We start from the raw sequence: 12,571 nt of genomic DNA, 5'->3' as shown, positions 1-12,571 counted from the left end.
CGCTGTTTCTTTTTGGCCACAATGAGAAAAGGTATGTTTGGAGAAAAAAAGAGTGCAGAATTTCATGAAAAGAACCTGTCTCCAACTGTTAAGCACGGGGGTGGATCAATAATGCTTTGGGCTTGTGTTGCAGCTAGTGGCATGGGGAACATTTCACTGGTAGAGGGAAGAATAAATTCAATTAAATACCAGCAAATTCTGGAAGCAAACATCACATCATCTGTAAAAAAGCTGAAGATGAAAAGAAGATGGCTTCTACAACAGGATAATGATCCTAAACACACTTCAAAATCCACAATGGACTACCTCAAGAGGCGCAAGCTGAAGGTTTGGCCATGGCCCTCGCAATCCCCCGACCTAAACATCATCGAGAATCTGTGGACAGACCTCAAAAGAGCAGTGCATACAAGACGGCCCAAGAATCTCACAGAACTAGAAGCCTTTTGCAGGGAAGAATGGGCGAAAATCCCCCAAACCAGAATTGAAAGACTCTTAGCTGGCTACGGAAAGCGTTGACAAGCTGTGATACTTGCCAAAGGGGGTGTTACTAAGTACTGATCATGTAGGGTGCCCAAACTTTTGTTTCAGGCCCGTTTCCTTTTTCGTTATTTTGAAACTGTAAAAGATGGAAATAAAAAATAATCTTGCTTAAAACATTAAATAAATGTGTCATCTTTAACTTTATGCCTTTTGGAAATCAGGTAATCTTTTACTCACTTAGCTATTCACAGTAACAGAAATTTTGACCAGGGGTGCCCAAACTTGTGCATGCCACTGTAAAAGCGGGGTGGGGGGTAGAGAAAGAGGGTAAAATGATCTGATCTGAGAAGCGAAGCACACCACTTTATTCTTAAGACCATAAGATACAAGAGCAGAATTAGGCCAATCAACCCATTGAGTCTGCTTCAGCATTTGATCATGACTGATTTATTTTCCCCTCACACCCCATTCTCATGCCTTTTCCTTTTGACGCTCTTACTAATCAAGAGCTCATCAACCTTTGCTTAAAATACACTGAGTGGCCACTTCATGAGGTACTGAGGGTATGTTTGTGGTGTTGCTGTTGCATCCCATCCACTTCAAGATTCAGTGTTTTGTGCACTCAGAGACGCTCTTCTGTACACCACTGGTGTAATCCATAGTTAATTGAATTATTATTGACTTCCTGTCAGCTTGGACCAATCCAGGCATTCTACTTTAACCTCTCTCATTAACAAGCTGTTTTTGCCCACAGAACTGCTACTCACTGGATGTTGATTGTTTATCACACCACTCTGTAAAGTCTAGAGCATGATAATTCCAGGAGATCAGCAGCTTCTGAGATACTCAAATTATTTCACAGTCAAAGTCACTTAGATCACATTCCTTCCCCATTCTGATGTTTGGTCTGAAGAACAACTGAATTACTTGACTACGTCTGTATGCTTTTATGCATTAAGTTGCTGCCACATGATTGGCTGGTCAGATATTTGTATTAATGAGCTGGTGTACCTAATAAAGTGGCCACTGAGTGTACATCCATGATGTACCCCGATTCATACCCAGGATATACCTTTGATGGTGTATCATCCCACTAAATGCAGAAAAAGAGTGAAATTCCTCAGATGCTTACATGTTCTCTTTGTTAGGTGTAGTGCAATGATCATCCTCAATGCGGAAATGTTCCACAGACATTGAGCTGTAGGGCCTCCCGGTTCCAATGATCTCCAGCTGATCAATGTCCTGTGTGTAGAAAGTGCTATATTAATCCAGGATTTGGCAACAAACTGGCAAAATTGGTGACCTTATGTTGACTACCTGCGGTTAGCAGACATCCCACCTCTCCTCGAACTTCAGAGAGTCTCCCGCATATTAATAGTGGCTCCCTGATGCCCGCAAATTGTATACAATATCACAGAAATCAATTTTTTTGAGAGCGAGCGAGAGAAAAGCAAGCGAGAGCGACCACGAGAGAGAGCGCAAGCGAGAGCGCGCCATGGTAGAGTGTTCCAAAAAAAGAAAATATAAAATGTACGTCACCCCAGACTACACTAAAGTGTGCCCCTGCCTAATAGGAGTCAAAAATAATGACAGTGTTGCTCGCTGCACTGTTTGCAACAGTGACTTTTCTATTGCCCATGGTGGGTTAAGACTGTAAAAGAGGTGTTGAGGTGAGTTTAACAGGTATCATTCGTTCATTAGCATAGCTAACATTATTTAAACTAGCTGGCCAGCTGCTAAGGAGCTGCTCTATTGCAGACATCCCACCTCTCCCAGAAGTCTCCCGCAAATTGACGGTGCTCCCTCCCTGAAATGAGTTTTTGCAGGGTGGGATGTCTGAGTTAGCATCATGCACACTATTGTTTTAAGCGAGGAGAATTCCTACTTCCTGAAGATGATGCATGTGGAGATTCGGAGTGCAAATTCAAAATCATTCTAACAGTACTGCTCAAACGGTATATCATTCTCCATTACAACAATGAAAAACCTTCTAAAGCCTCTGCAACCATCAATAGTATATAAAACATCGGCAGAAAGCACAGAATTATAGTCTTGGGTAATGTTGTGGATTGGAATGGTTTTAAGGTCAGAGTATAGCAAAGACCATGGTCCCATCATCCATTGGAAAGCACCATAGGTCTTATCAATGCAGGAAGCTGGGTTGGAAGAAAGGCTTGAATGTGCCTCTGTTATACAACAACTGAACCGTATTTGCCATAATGCATTCCATATCGGAAAGGACCTGTGTTCATTTGTAGAGTAACAGACACCTTGGAAATGAAGTGTGGTGATACGATAAATGGAGATGCCATTGTCTAAGCTCTGGAACCTCTGCAATACTCAGTGGCAATTCCCTGTGATACTGCAGGTACACAGGATGCTGAAGAAGGTTTGTGGCACACTGGCCTTTTCAGGCTTGTTGACTGAAAGGCTGAAAATGCTGGAGTGCCTCGTGAGTCATAAAGTCATTCAGCAAGCAAACAGGCCCCTTGGCCCGACTGGTCCCCGCGGACCAAGATTCTCATCTGAGCAACTCCTATGTGCCCGTGCTTGGCCCATACCACGCTAAACCTTTCCTATCCACGTACCTTTCCAACTGTCTGTTAAATCTTGTACCACTTCCTCTCTGGTAGCTTGTTCTAAATACTGATCACCTTCAAGATGGAAAAATTGCCACGCAGTTTCCTATTGCTTCTAAAGTCAAAGTTGAATTTATTGTCATCTGCACAAGTACATTAGACTAGATTATGAGGACACGTAGTTCTCTTTTATTGTCATTTAGTAATGCATGCATTAAGAAATGATACAATATTCCTCCGGTGTGATATCACAAAAATACAGGACAGACCAAGACTGAAAAACTAACAAAACCACATAATTATAGCATATAGTTACAACAGTGCAACAATACCATAACTTGATGAAGAACAGTCCATGGCACAGTAAAAAAGTTCAAAGTTTCTCAAAAGTCCCACATCTCACGCAGACGGGAGAAGGAAGAAAACTCTCCCTGCCATGCCCAACCACAGTCCGACTCTGAGTCGACCGAATAACTTCGAGCTCTGATCAGCCCTCCGACACCGAGTACTGAGCACCACCTCTGTCCGAACGTTTCGACCTCAGCCTCGGTCGCCAGCAGCAGGCAAAGCCGGGGATTTTGGGGCCTACCCGCCGGAACATTCTCGATCGCACAGTAACAACAGCAGCGAACCAGGTATTTCAGAAATTTCTCCAGATGTTCCTCTGCTTCTCACGTCTGTCTTCATCAAATCAGAATTGTCCATGGCCTCTATTTAACAGATACGATATCATTTCACCGGAGAGCTGTGCGCGTGCGCGTCGTGCTGCCATCTTCTCCTCCCGCATGTGTGCAGAGGTGCAATGAAAACCTTCCTTGCAGCAGCATCACAGAAACATAGAATCATATTAGCAGCATTCACATGAAAAGCAAATTAAACATAAAGTACATACTCTTTTTACAAGAAATACGTAAAAATGTTCAAAGTGGTCAAAGTGATCATACTGTTGCAATGATTAGCGTTTTGCTGGTGGCAGGTAGCAGCTGTCCTTGAACCTGGCGGTATGGGATTTCAGTCATCTAGTTCCTGATTTCCCAAACCTGGGAAAAAGAATGGACACTAACCTGATCAATGCCCCTCATGATGTTGTACACTTGTATGAGATCACCCCATTCTTCTACACTTCAATACTGTCTCTATAACTCAATGCCTAGAGTCCAGTTCAATTGCATCTTTCCTATAGCAAAGTGAATAAAACTGTTTACAATATTCCAAATGTAGCCACACCAAGCTCTTTTATGTGGTTGGAAGTAGGTACAGAGGCGATGTCAGAGGTAAGTTTTTCACACAGAGAGTGGTGGGTGCATGGAATGCACTGCCAGAGAAGGTGGTAGAGGTGGATACAATAGGGACTTTTAAGAGACTCTTAGACAGGTACATGGAGCTTAGAAAAACAGAGGGCTATGCAGTAGGGAAAATCTAGGCAGCAGCTAGAGTAGGTTACGTGATTAGCACAGCATTGTGGGCTGAAGGGCCTGTAATGTGTTGTAGATTTCTATGTAACTGCAGCATGATATCCCAACCTCTATACTCAGTGCCCTAACTGATGAAGGCTAGGATGTTGAAAGCTCTCTTCACCATCCTGTCTACCTGTGAAGCCATGGGAAGTCACAACTGAGTATTGTAGGACAGGTTCCAAAACTTAGATAATGGCATCACAGTTTATCAAATCACCACACTTCATCTCCAAATGGTTGTTAGTCTACACATAAGCACAGGTTAAGTGACGTGATCCTTTCCGATATGGAATGCAGTATAGCAAATACAGCTTTGTTTTTGTCTAACACGAGGATATAGCACTACTGGGTACAAACCAGCCATTGTATATCACTGGAGGACGGTACTGGCCTGCAAAGGTCTGTTATTTAATGCTGGTTTTCTCAGTTTTGATGAACAATGAAACTCCTCTATGTGTTTGTTGCAACCTACTGGCACTGGTGCAATGGCAGTGATAACTTTCCTGTTTGGCAAACATACCGGTTCTTTAAAGTCCAATTGTCTCAAAACAATCTTCATCTCTTCCAGCCGCTGTTTCAGGAAGGTATTTTCAGATTTATAATTTTTGGAGTAACTTCTGCCATCAAGAAAATCAGTACCTAAAATAAATGGTGACAAGGTTAAACATATCCAGCAAACAGACTGGGGCCTTGATGTACAGCACTCACTGCGATAATACCATCTGCATCATTTAAGAAAACAACTGTACAGGACAATACCAAACCTGGAAAATGTCCACAAAATGTCAAGAGATGCCAGTCAGCTCATTGTCCACATGCGCCATCCAATCACTCCCACTCACCCCATGCATTTCCCACAGCCAAGACCAGAGTAAGGCTAGAATTCGTAGCACACATTTTTGTTTTGGCAAATTATTCTATCAATGAAAGTTGACCATTTGTTTCTAACTTAACAAAGTTGCATTTTTGGGTATTAACAGGACTAATTAAGATGTTAAAAATTTAATGCATTAATTTGTGGTGGTATGTAGCCTCCTAGTATTGAGAATAACTTCTAAGATACGTGCAATACGTGGAAAATGCACCACTTGCTACCTGGGTAAAGGGATATGGATAAGTGTAACTAACGACCAAAGGCTGGGATTGGAGGGAAATGGCGGTGAATGTATCTTGGTAGCAAACAGGCTGTGGTAGGTGATTGCCATTTGCAGATTTTACAGTTTCAGATATTCAGCATGGAAACAAGCCCTTCCGCACAACTCGTACATGCTGACACGCGTCCATCTTCTCTAATTCCATTTGCCTGTATCCCTCTGAACCTTTCCTAAAAATATACCTGGATTTAATTTCATTTCTGTTCCTAAACATAAGCAAGTATATTTAATTGTGCATATAGACAACCCAGTATACAAAATTAATGCAACATGTATACAAAATTAATCAAAGTTCGAAGTAAATTTATTATCAAAGTATGTATATGTTACCATATACTATCTTGAGATTCGTTTTCTTGCAGGCTTTCACAGTAGAACAATGAAATGCAACAGAATCAATGAGAAACTACACACAAAGACTGACAATCAATGTACAAAAGAAGACAGACAACCATCATAATACTGTTACGTAACCGGCAACAATGAATATGAATTGAGACAGGTTATATAAAAATAACCAAACATTTATTAAACACGGATAAACAATAAGGTAAAAAAAAACAAACGAAAACTTTAACCGGAAGTTAACAGATATGCAGCCGTTCACCAACTCGCCACTCGGCTCAGGTTCTCAAAACGTTAAAGGTGAAAACAGTTCTTAAAGCGATACAGTCAGATATAGTTCTTAAAGCGATAACTTCAAAAGTCCAACAGATTTACACGTTCAATTGGGAGAGACTTCTCTGGAGAAGGATTTCTTCACAGATGCAACTTTATTGCTGGTTCTGTCCACAGGATTCACGACGCCGAAAATAAACAGTTTAAATCAACTGACCTTAAATTCATTTAGAGACAGAGAGAGCACCTTTTTGCATGAACTCCTTGCTCTTTTTGGCAAGAGTTATCTCGATGCAGGTAGCTCCTCCTCCAACGAAGACTCAGTAAGGTCGATCCTTTATTAAGCTGCCAAACGATGCCGACTCCTCTCGATCCTTCGATCCTGTAACTTCGATAAATTCTTCACTCTCCCTTCTAATGTTGGAATTAAGTAAATCCACACATCTAGCAAAAATTTCCAGTCCAAATAATAATGGTATCTTACAACAGAACTCACACTCCGTTTTAAAAATGAAACTGCATCACCAAAGACAAACACGCAACAGAAACGGAGATACAACACGTTCTACCTGGAAACCTACAAACTCAAAAACCAACTGCGTCACCTGGATCGACCCTTATATACTCATGGGTCACATGTCATCACATTGGCAGGAAAATCACATCAGGTGACCTCCAAAAGACCATTACATCATTCTCACAAAAAAAACACATCTCCTTGAGCATGTAACAATACATAAACAAAAATATAATATTGAGAACATAAATTGTAGTACCTGAAAGTGAGTCCACAGGTGTGAAAAGAGATCAGTGTTAATTAGTCCCAACACCTTATCCTCTGTGTGTCTATGCCACCCCTAGAGACATACATCGAAGGTGCATTCACGACAACTGCATTTTTGATAAAAGGCTGCTCAAAGTTCAAAGTACTGTACATTTATTATCAAAGTGTATATAGTATACTACCTTGAGATTCGTCTTCCTGCAGGCATCTATAACACTTGGAGAGCACAAAGCATCCCGAAGATGGACCTGGGATGCCCCCAGTGGTCAACATCACAAGATTGACTACATCCTGGTGCAAAGATGGCACAAATCTGGTGTGAACAGACCGAAGACCAGAACATTCCCGGGAGCAGACGTGGGTAGTGACCATGACCTTGTCACAATGAACATCAGAGTGCGCTTAAGGAGAATCAACAAGCCAAAAAACAGCTGGCTGAGATTCGACCTTGAAAAACTGAAAGACCCCGCCATCTCTGAAGAAGTTCAGGCAGCAATTGGGAGGAAGTTTGCACCAATACTCCTCCTTGATGAAGACCTAGAGACCACCACAAATAACTTCAACACAGTGATGACAGAAACAGTAAGCAAGATCTGGGGAAAAGCTGCTGTAGATCTAAACCATGGGTCACCAACAAGATACTGGATATGTGTGACACAAGAAGGAAATTAAAGAAAGATAAAAACACAGCAGAGGGAAAAACAGAATACAGGAAAATTAACTAGGAAATCAGGAGGGAAATGAAGGAAGCAAAGCAAAGATGGATAGCCGAACAATGTGCGGACATTGAAGACAGCCTCTCCAACAACAACACAAAGAAAGCATTCCAACTGGTGAAAGATCTTACCAAAGAAAAACAAGCCAAAGTGAACACCATCCAAGACAATAATGGCAAAAGTCTCACAGAAGGAAAGGAAATAATGGAAAGTGGGCAGAGTACTGTTCAGGACTGCACAACTACCAGAGCAAAGAGGATCCAAGTGTGCTGAATGTGTAGAAATCTTCCAATGAGGAGGACTATCCAATCATGCGTGAAGAAGTTGAAGCTGCAATATGATCACTGAAGTGTGGGAAGTCAGCAGGAGTTGACAACATCCCTGCTGAACTGCTGAATCATGGAGGAGAGGCCACGATAGATATGCTTACCACCATCTGCATTAAGATCCGGCAGACAAGTGAATGGCCGACACCTTGGACTCAATCACTGATCATTGTGCTTCCCAAGAAAGGCAATCTCCAACTTTGCCAGAATTACTGTACCATCAGTTTGGTCAGCCATGTAAGCAAGGACCTCAGGCAGAAGACATCATTGCTGAGGCACAAGCAGGCTTCCGTAAGGGCAGAAGCACCACTGAGCAGATTTTCAGCCTCCGCACCCTCTGTGAGAAACACCTTCAGCACCAGAGAGAGTTCTACCACATCTTCATAGACTTCAAGAAGGCATTTGACAGAGTCTGGCACGATGCCTGATGGGCCACCATGAAGAAACTCAACATGGGGTTGAAGCTGATTCATACAATCCATCAGCTGTACGCCAGGGCAACCAGTGCAGTGCTCTCTCAGGGCACCATCGGGGAGTGGTTCCATACCTCTGTAGGAGTCCATCAGGGCTGCCTCCTCTTCCCCACTCTCTTCAACATCTTCCTGGAACGAATCATGAGTGTTGTCCTTGAAGATCATGTGGGCCCAGTCAGCATCGGAGGAAGGAACATCACAAACCTAAGATTTGCTGATGACATTGATGGACTTGCAGGAAAAGAGGACAATCTGACCAACCTGGTCAGCCATCTTGATAGAACCTCCACAAAGTTTGGAATGGAAATAAGTGCCAAGAAAACCAAGCTCACGGCAAATGCCAACGGTGCCATCACAACAGACATCTCAGTCCATGGTCAGAAACTTGAGACAGTGCAGCAGTTCAAATACCTGGGGGCAATCGTCAGTGATGAAGGATCAAGACCAGAAGTCCTGGCAAGAACCGCACAGACAATGACTGCACTATCCAAACTGAAGACAATATGGAGGGACAGCAACATCACCATGAAGTACAAGATCAGACTCCTGCGTGCATTGGTATTCTCCATCTTCCTGTACTCATGCGAGACATACAAGATACAGGCATTGGAAATGAGATGCTATCGCAACATCTTGGGCATCTCATACTTGGACCACATCACAAATGAGCAGGTCCGCAAGGCCATCCAGCACCACATTGGCTCCCATGAAAACCTTCTCACAACGGTGAAGAAAAGAAAGCTGAGATGGTACGGCCACGTAACAAGATCCAGTGGCCTTGCAAGGACCGTTCTACAAGCAACTGTGGAGGGGAAAAGAAGGAGTGGTAGACAGAGGAAAAGATGGATGGACAACATCAATGGATGGACAACATCAATGAATGGACAGGGAAAACATCTGCGGTGACCCAGGCTCTGGTACACAACTGTGACAGATGGAACAGACTGGTGCAAAGCTTGTCATGATGGCATCTGACGACTCCACCAGGAGCTTTGGGCACAAGGCAAGGCGAGGCATCTACAAAACTAAGGAACACCTAAGAGCTTGTTTAAAAAAACCCATAGAGCAAGACCAGCAAACTGGCAAAATATAATCATGCAAACAACAAAAGGTGAACAAATAACACACAGAACATTAAACATCAAACCACAGAATCCCCAAAGGTGAGTCCACAGCAACAAGCCATTGATGTGAGTGAAGCCAGTCCAAAAGCTGATGGCCGTGGCCACAACCACCACCAGCGAGTCAGTCCATTCTGTGCTTTGTTGATGGCTGCAAGCCACAGCTGCAGATCCAGTTCCATGCCAAAGCACCTTGATCACATCACGCAAATTGTAAAGCGCATTTGGCGCTGAGGACATTAAATATTAAACCGCAGCCGAAAGTGAGTTGACGGCCGTGAGCTGCCGAGGTGATCGAACCTTGCAGAGTGGGACCCAAGACCCCTGAAACTTCCGCTGTCAGCAGCGAGATGGAGAGTGATGAAAAGCAGGCAGACTGCACTGAACACCCATTTATTTTCCACCCTTGTCCTTGTTGATTTTAATCTTGTTCAACAATTTAATTGGCACTGGGTAATGGAGCTGACCACATTTTTGTTTTCTGCCATCAGAATTGATGCAGTGTACACCCCCAGGAGATTGCAGAAGCATCAGATCATTCAATTGGCCAAAAATAATTTCTGAAGAGGGAAATTACAGGCTTCAATTGATCATAGTTCAGAAGAAGAAGAAGAAATATATCTAGACGAAGAGCATCCAGTAGTTTTGTTAGCTTTCTGCAACATAGAAAACTTACAGCACAATACAAGCCCTTCGGCCCACAATGCTGTGTCGAGCATGTACTTACTTTAGAAATTAACTAGGGTTACCTATAGCCCTCTATTTTTCTAAGCTCCATGTACCTATCCAGGAGTCTCTTAAAAGACCCTATTGTATCCGACTCCACCACTGTCACCGGTAGCCCATTCCATGCACTCACCACTCTCTGCGTAAAAAACTTACCCCTGACATCTCCTCTGTACCTACTTCCAAGCACCTTAAAACTGTGCCCTCTCATGTTAGCCATTTCAGCCCTGGGAAAAAGCCTCTGACTACCCACATGATCAATGCCTCTCATCATCTTATACATCTCTATCAGGTCACCTCTCATCCTTCATTGCTCCAAAGAGAAAAGGCCCAGTTCACTCAACCTATTCTCATAAGGCATGCTCCCCAATCCAGGCAACATCCTTGTAAATCTCCTCTGCACCCTTTCTATAGTTTCCACATACTTCCTGTAGTGAGATGACCAGAACTGAGCACAGTACTACAAGTGGGGTCTGACCAGGGTCCTATATAGCTGTAACATTACCTCTCGGCTCTTAAACTCAATTCCATAGTTGATGAAGGCCAATGCACCTTATGCTTTCTTAACCACAGAGTCAACCTGCACAGCAGCTTTGAGTATCCTATGGACTCTGACCCCAAGGTCCCTCTGATCCTCCACACTGCCAAGAGTCTTACTATTAATACTATATTCTGCCATCATATTTGACCTACCAAAATGAACCACCTCACACTTATCTGGGTTGAACTCCATCTGCCACCTCTCAGCCCAGTTTTGCATCCTATTGATGTCCCACTCTAACCTCTAGCAGCCCTCTACACTATCCACAATACCCCCAATCTTTGTGTCATCAGCAAATTTACTAACCGTCCCTTCACTTCCTCATCCAGGTCATTTATAAAACTCACAAAGAGCAGGGGTCCCAGAACAGATCCTTGAGGCACATCACTGGTCAACGACCTCCATGCACAATATGACCCGTCTACAACCACTCTTTGCCTCCTGTGAGCAAGCCATTTCTGGATCCATAAAGCAAGGCCCCCTTGGATCCCATGCCTCCTTACTTTCTCAATAAGCCTTGCATGGGGTACTTATCAAATGTCTGGCTGAAATCCATATACACGACATCTACTGCTCTAATTTCATCAATGTGTTTAGTCACATCCTCAAAAAATTCAATCAGGCTCGTAAGGCATGACCTGCCTTTGACAAAGCCATGCTGACTATTCCTAATCATATTATGCCTCTCCAAATGTTCATAAATCCTGCCTCTTATTTTCTTCTCCATCAATTTACCAACCACTGAAGTAAGACTCACTGGTCTGTAATTTCCTGGGCTATCCCTATTCCCCTTTTTGAATAAGGAAACAATATCTGAGACCCTCCAATCCTCCAGAACATCCCCCGCCCCCATTGATGATGCAAAGATCATCACCAGAGGCTCAGCAATCTCCTCCCTCACCTCCCACAGTAGTCTGGGGTACATTTCGTCCAGTCCTGGAGACTTATCCAACTTGATGCTTTCCAAAAGCTCCAGCACATCCTCTTTCTTAATGTCTATATTCTCAAGCTTTTCAGTCTGCTGTGAGTCATCCCTACAATCGCCAAGATCCTTTTCCATAGTGAATACTGAAGCAAAGTATTCATTCAGTACCTCTGCTCATTCAGTACCTCTACCTATGCAGAACTCCACGCAAATATCCCCTGAACATTTGCCACATTTCTGCCATACATTTCCCTGAGAACATCTATTCCTAATTTATGCTTCCAAGTTCCTGCCTGACAGCTTCATATTTCCCCTTACTCCATTTAAATCCTTTCCTAACTTGTCTGTTGCTATCCCTCTCCAATGCTATGGTAAAGGAAATAGAATTGTGATTACTATCTCCAAAATACTCTCCCACTGAGAGATCTGACACCTGACCAGGTTCATTTCCCAATACCAGATCAAGTATAGCCTCTCCTCTTGTAGGTTTATCTACATATTGTGTCAAGAAACCTTCCTGAACACACCTAACAAACTCCACCCTATCTAAACCCTTTGCTCTAGGGAGATGCCAGTCAATATTTGGGAAATTGTTGGGAAAGATGCTGCCTTTGGTCACTGACCTGCATCTGAGAAGATTGTGGATGGCTATGGAGTGTCCTCAAACAGTA

At 43.2% G+C, this 12,571-nt stretch overlaps 1 protein-coding gene across 4 annotated transcripts in view; it reads right to left on the bottom strand.

Annotated features, from left to right (window-relative positions):
* The window catches only part of mycbpap (mycbp associated protein), a 183,191-nt gene that overhangs the window by 80,876 nt on the left and 89,744 nt on the right, over positions 1-12,571 (bottom strand). For all 4 annotated transcript variants that reach the window (XM_072242040.1, XM_072242039.1, XM_072242041.1 and 1 more), the window contains exons 8-9: positions 5,037-5,155; positions 1,613-1,722 (exon numbers count right to left, since the gene is read on the bottom strand). In XM_072242040.1, the coding sequence (XP_072098141.1) occupies positions 1,613-1,722; positions 5,037-5,155 (229 nt within the window). The remainder of the gene's footprint in view (positions 1-1,612; positions 1,723-5,036; positions 5,156-12,571) is intronic.

The sequence above is a fragment of the Mobula birostris genome, chromosome 24, assembly GCF_030028105.1.
Source record: "Mobula birostris isolate sMobBir1 chromosome 24, sMobBir1.hap1, whole genome shotgun sequence".
Taxonomy (NCBI): Eukaryota; Metazoa; Chordata; class Chondrichthyes; order Myliobatiformes; family Myliobatidae; genus Mobula; species Mobula birostris.
Note: the sequence above shows the minus strand (reverse complement) of the source record. Positions and strands in the feature narration are given on the sequence as shown.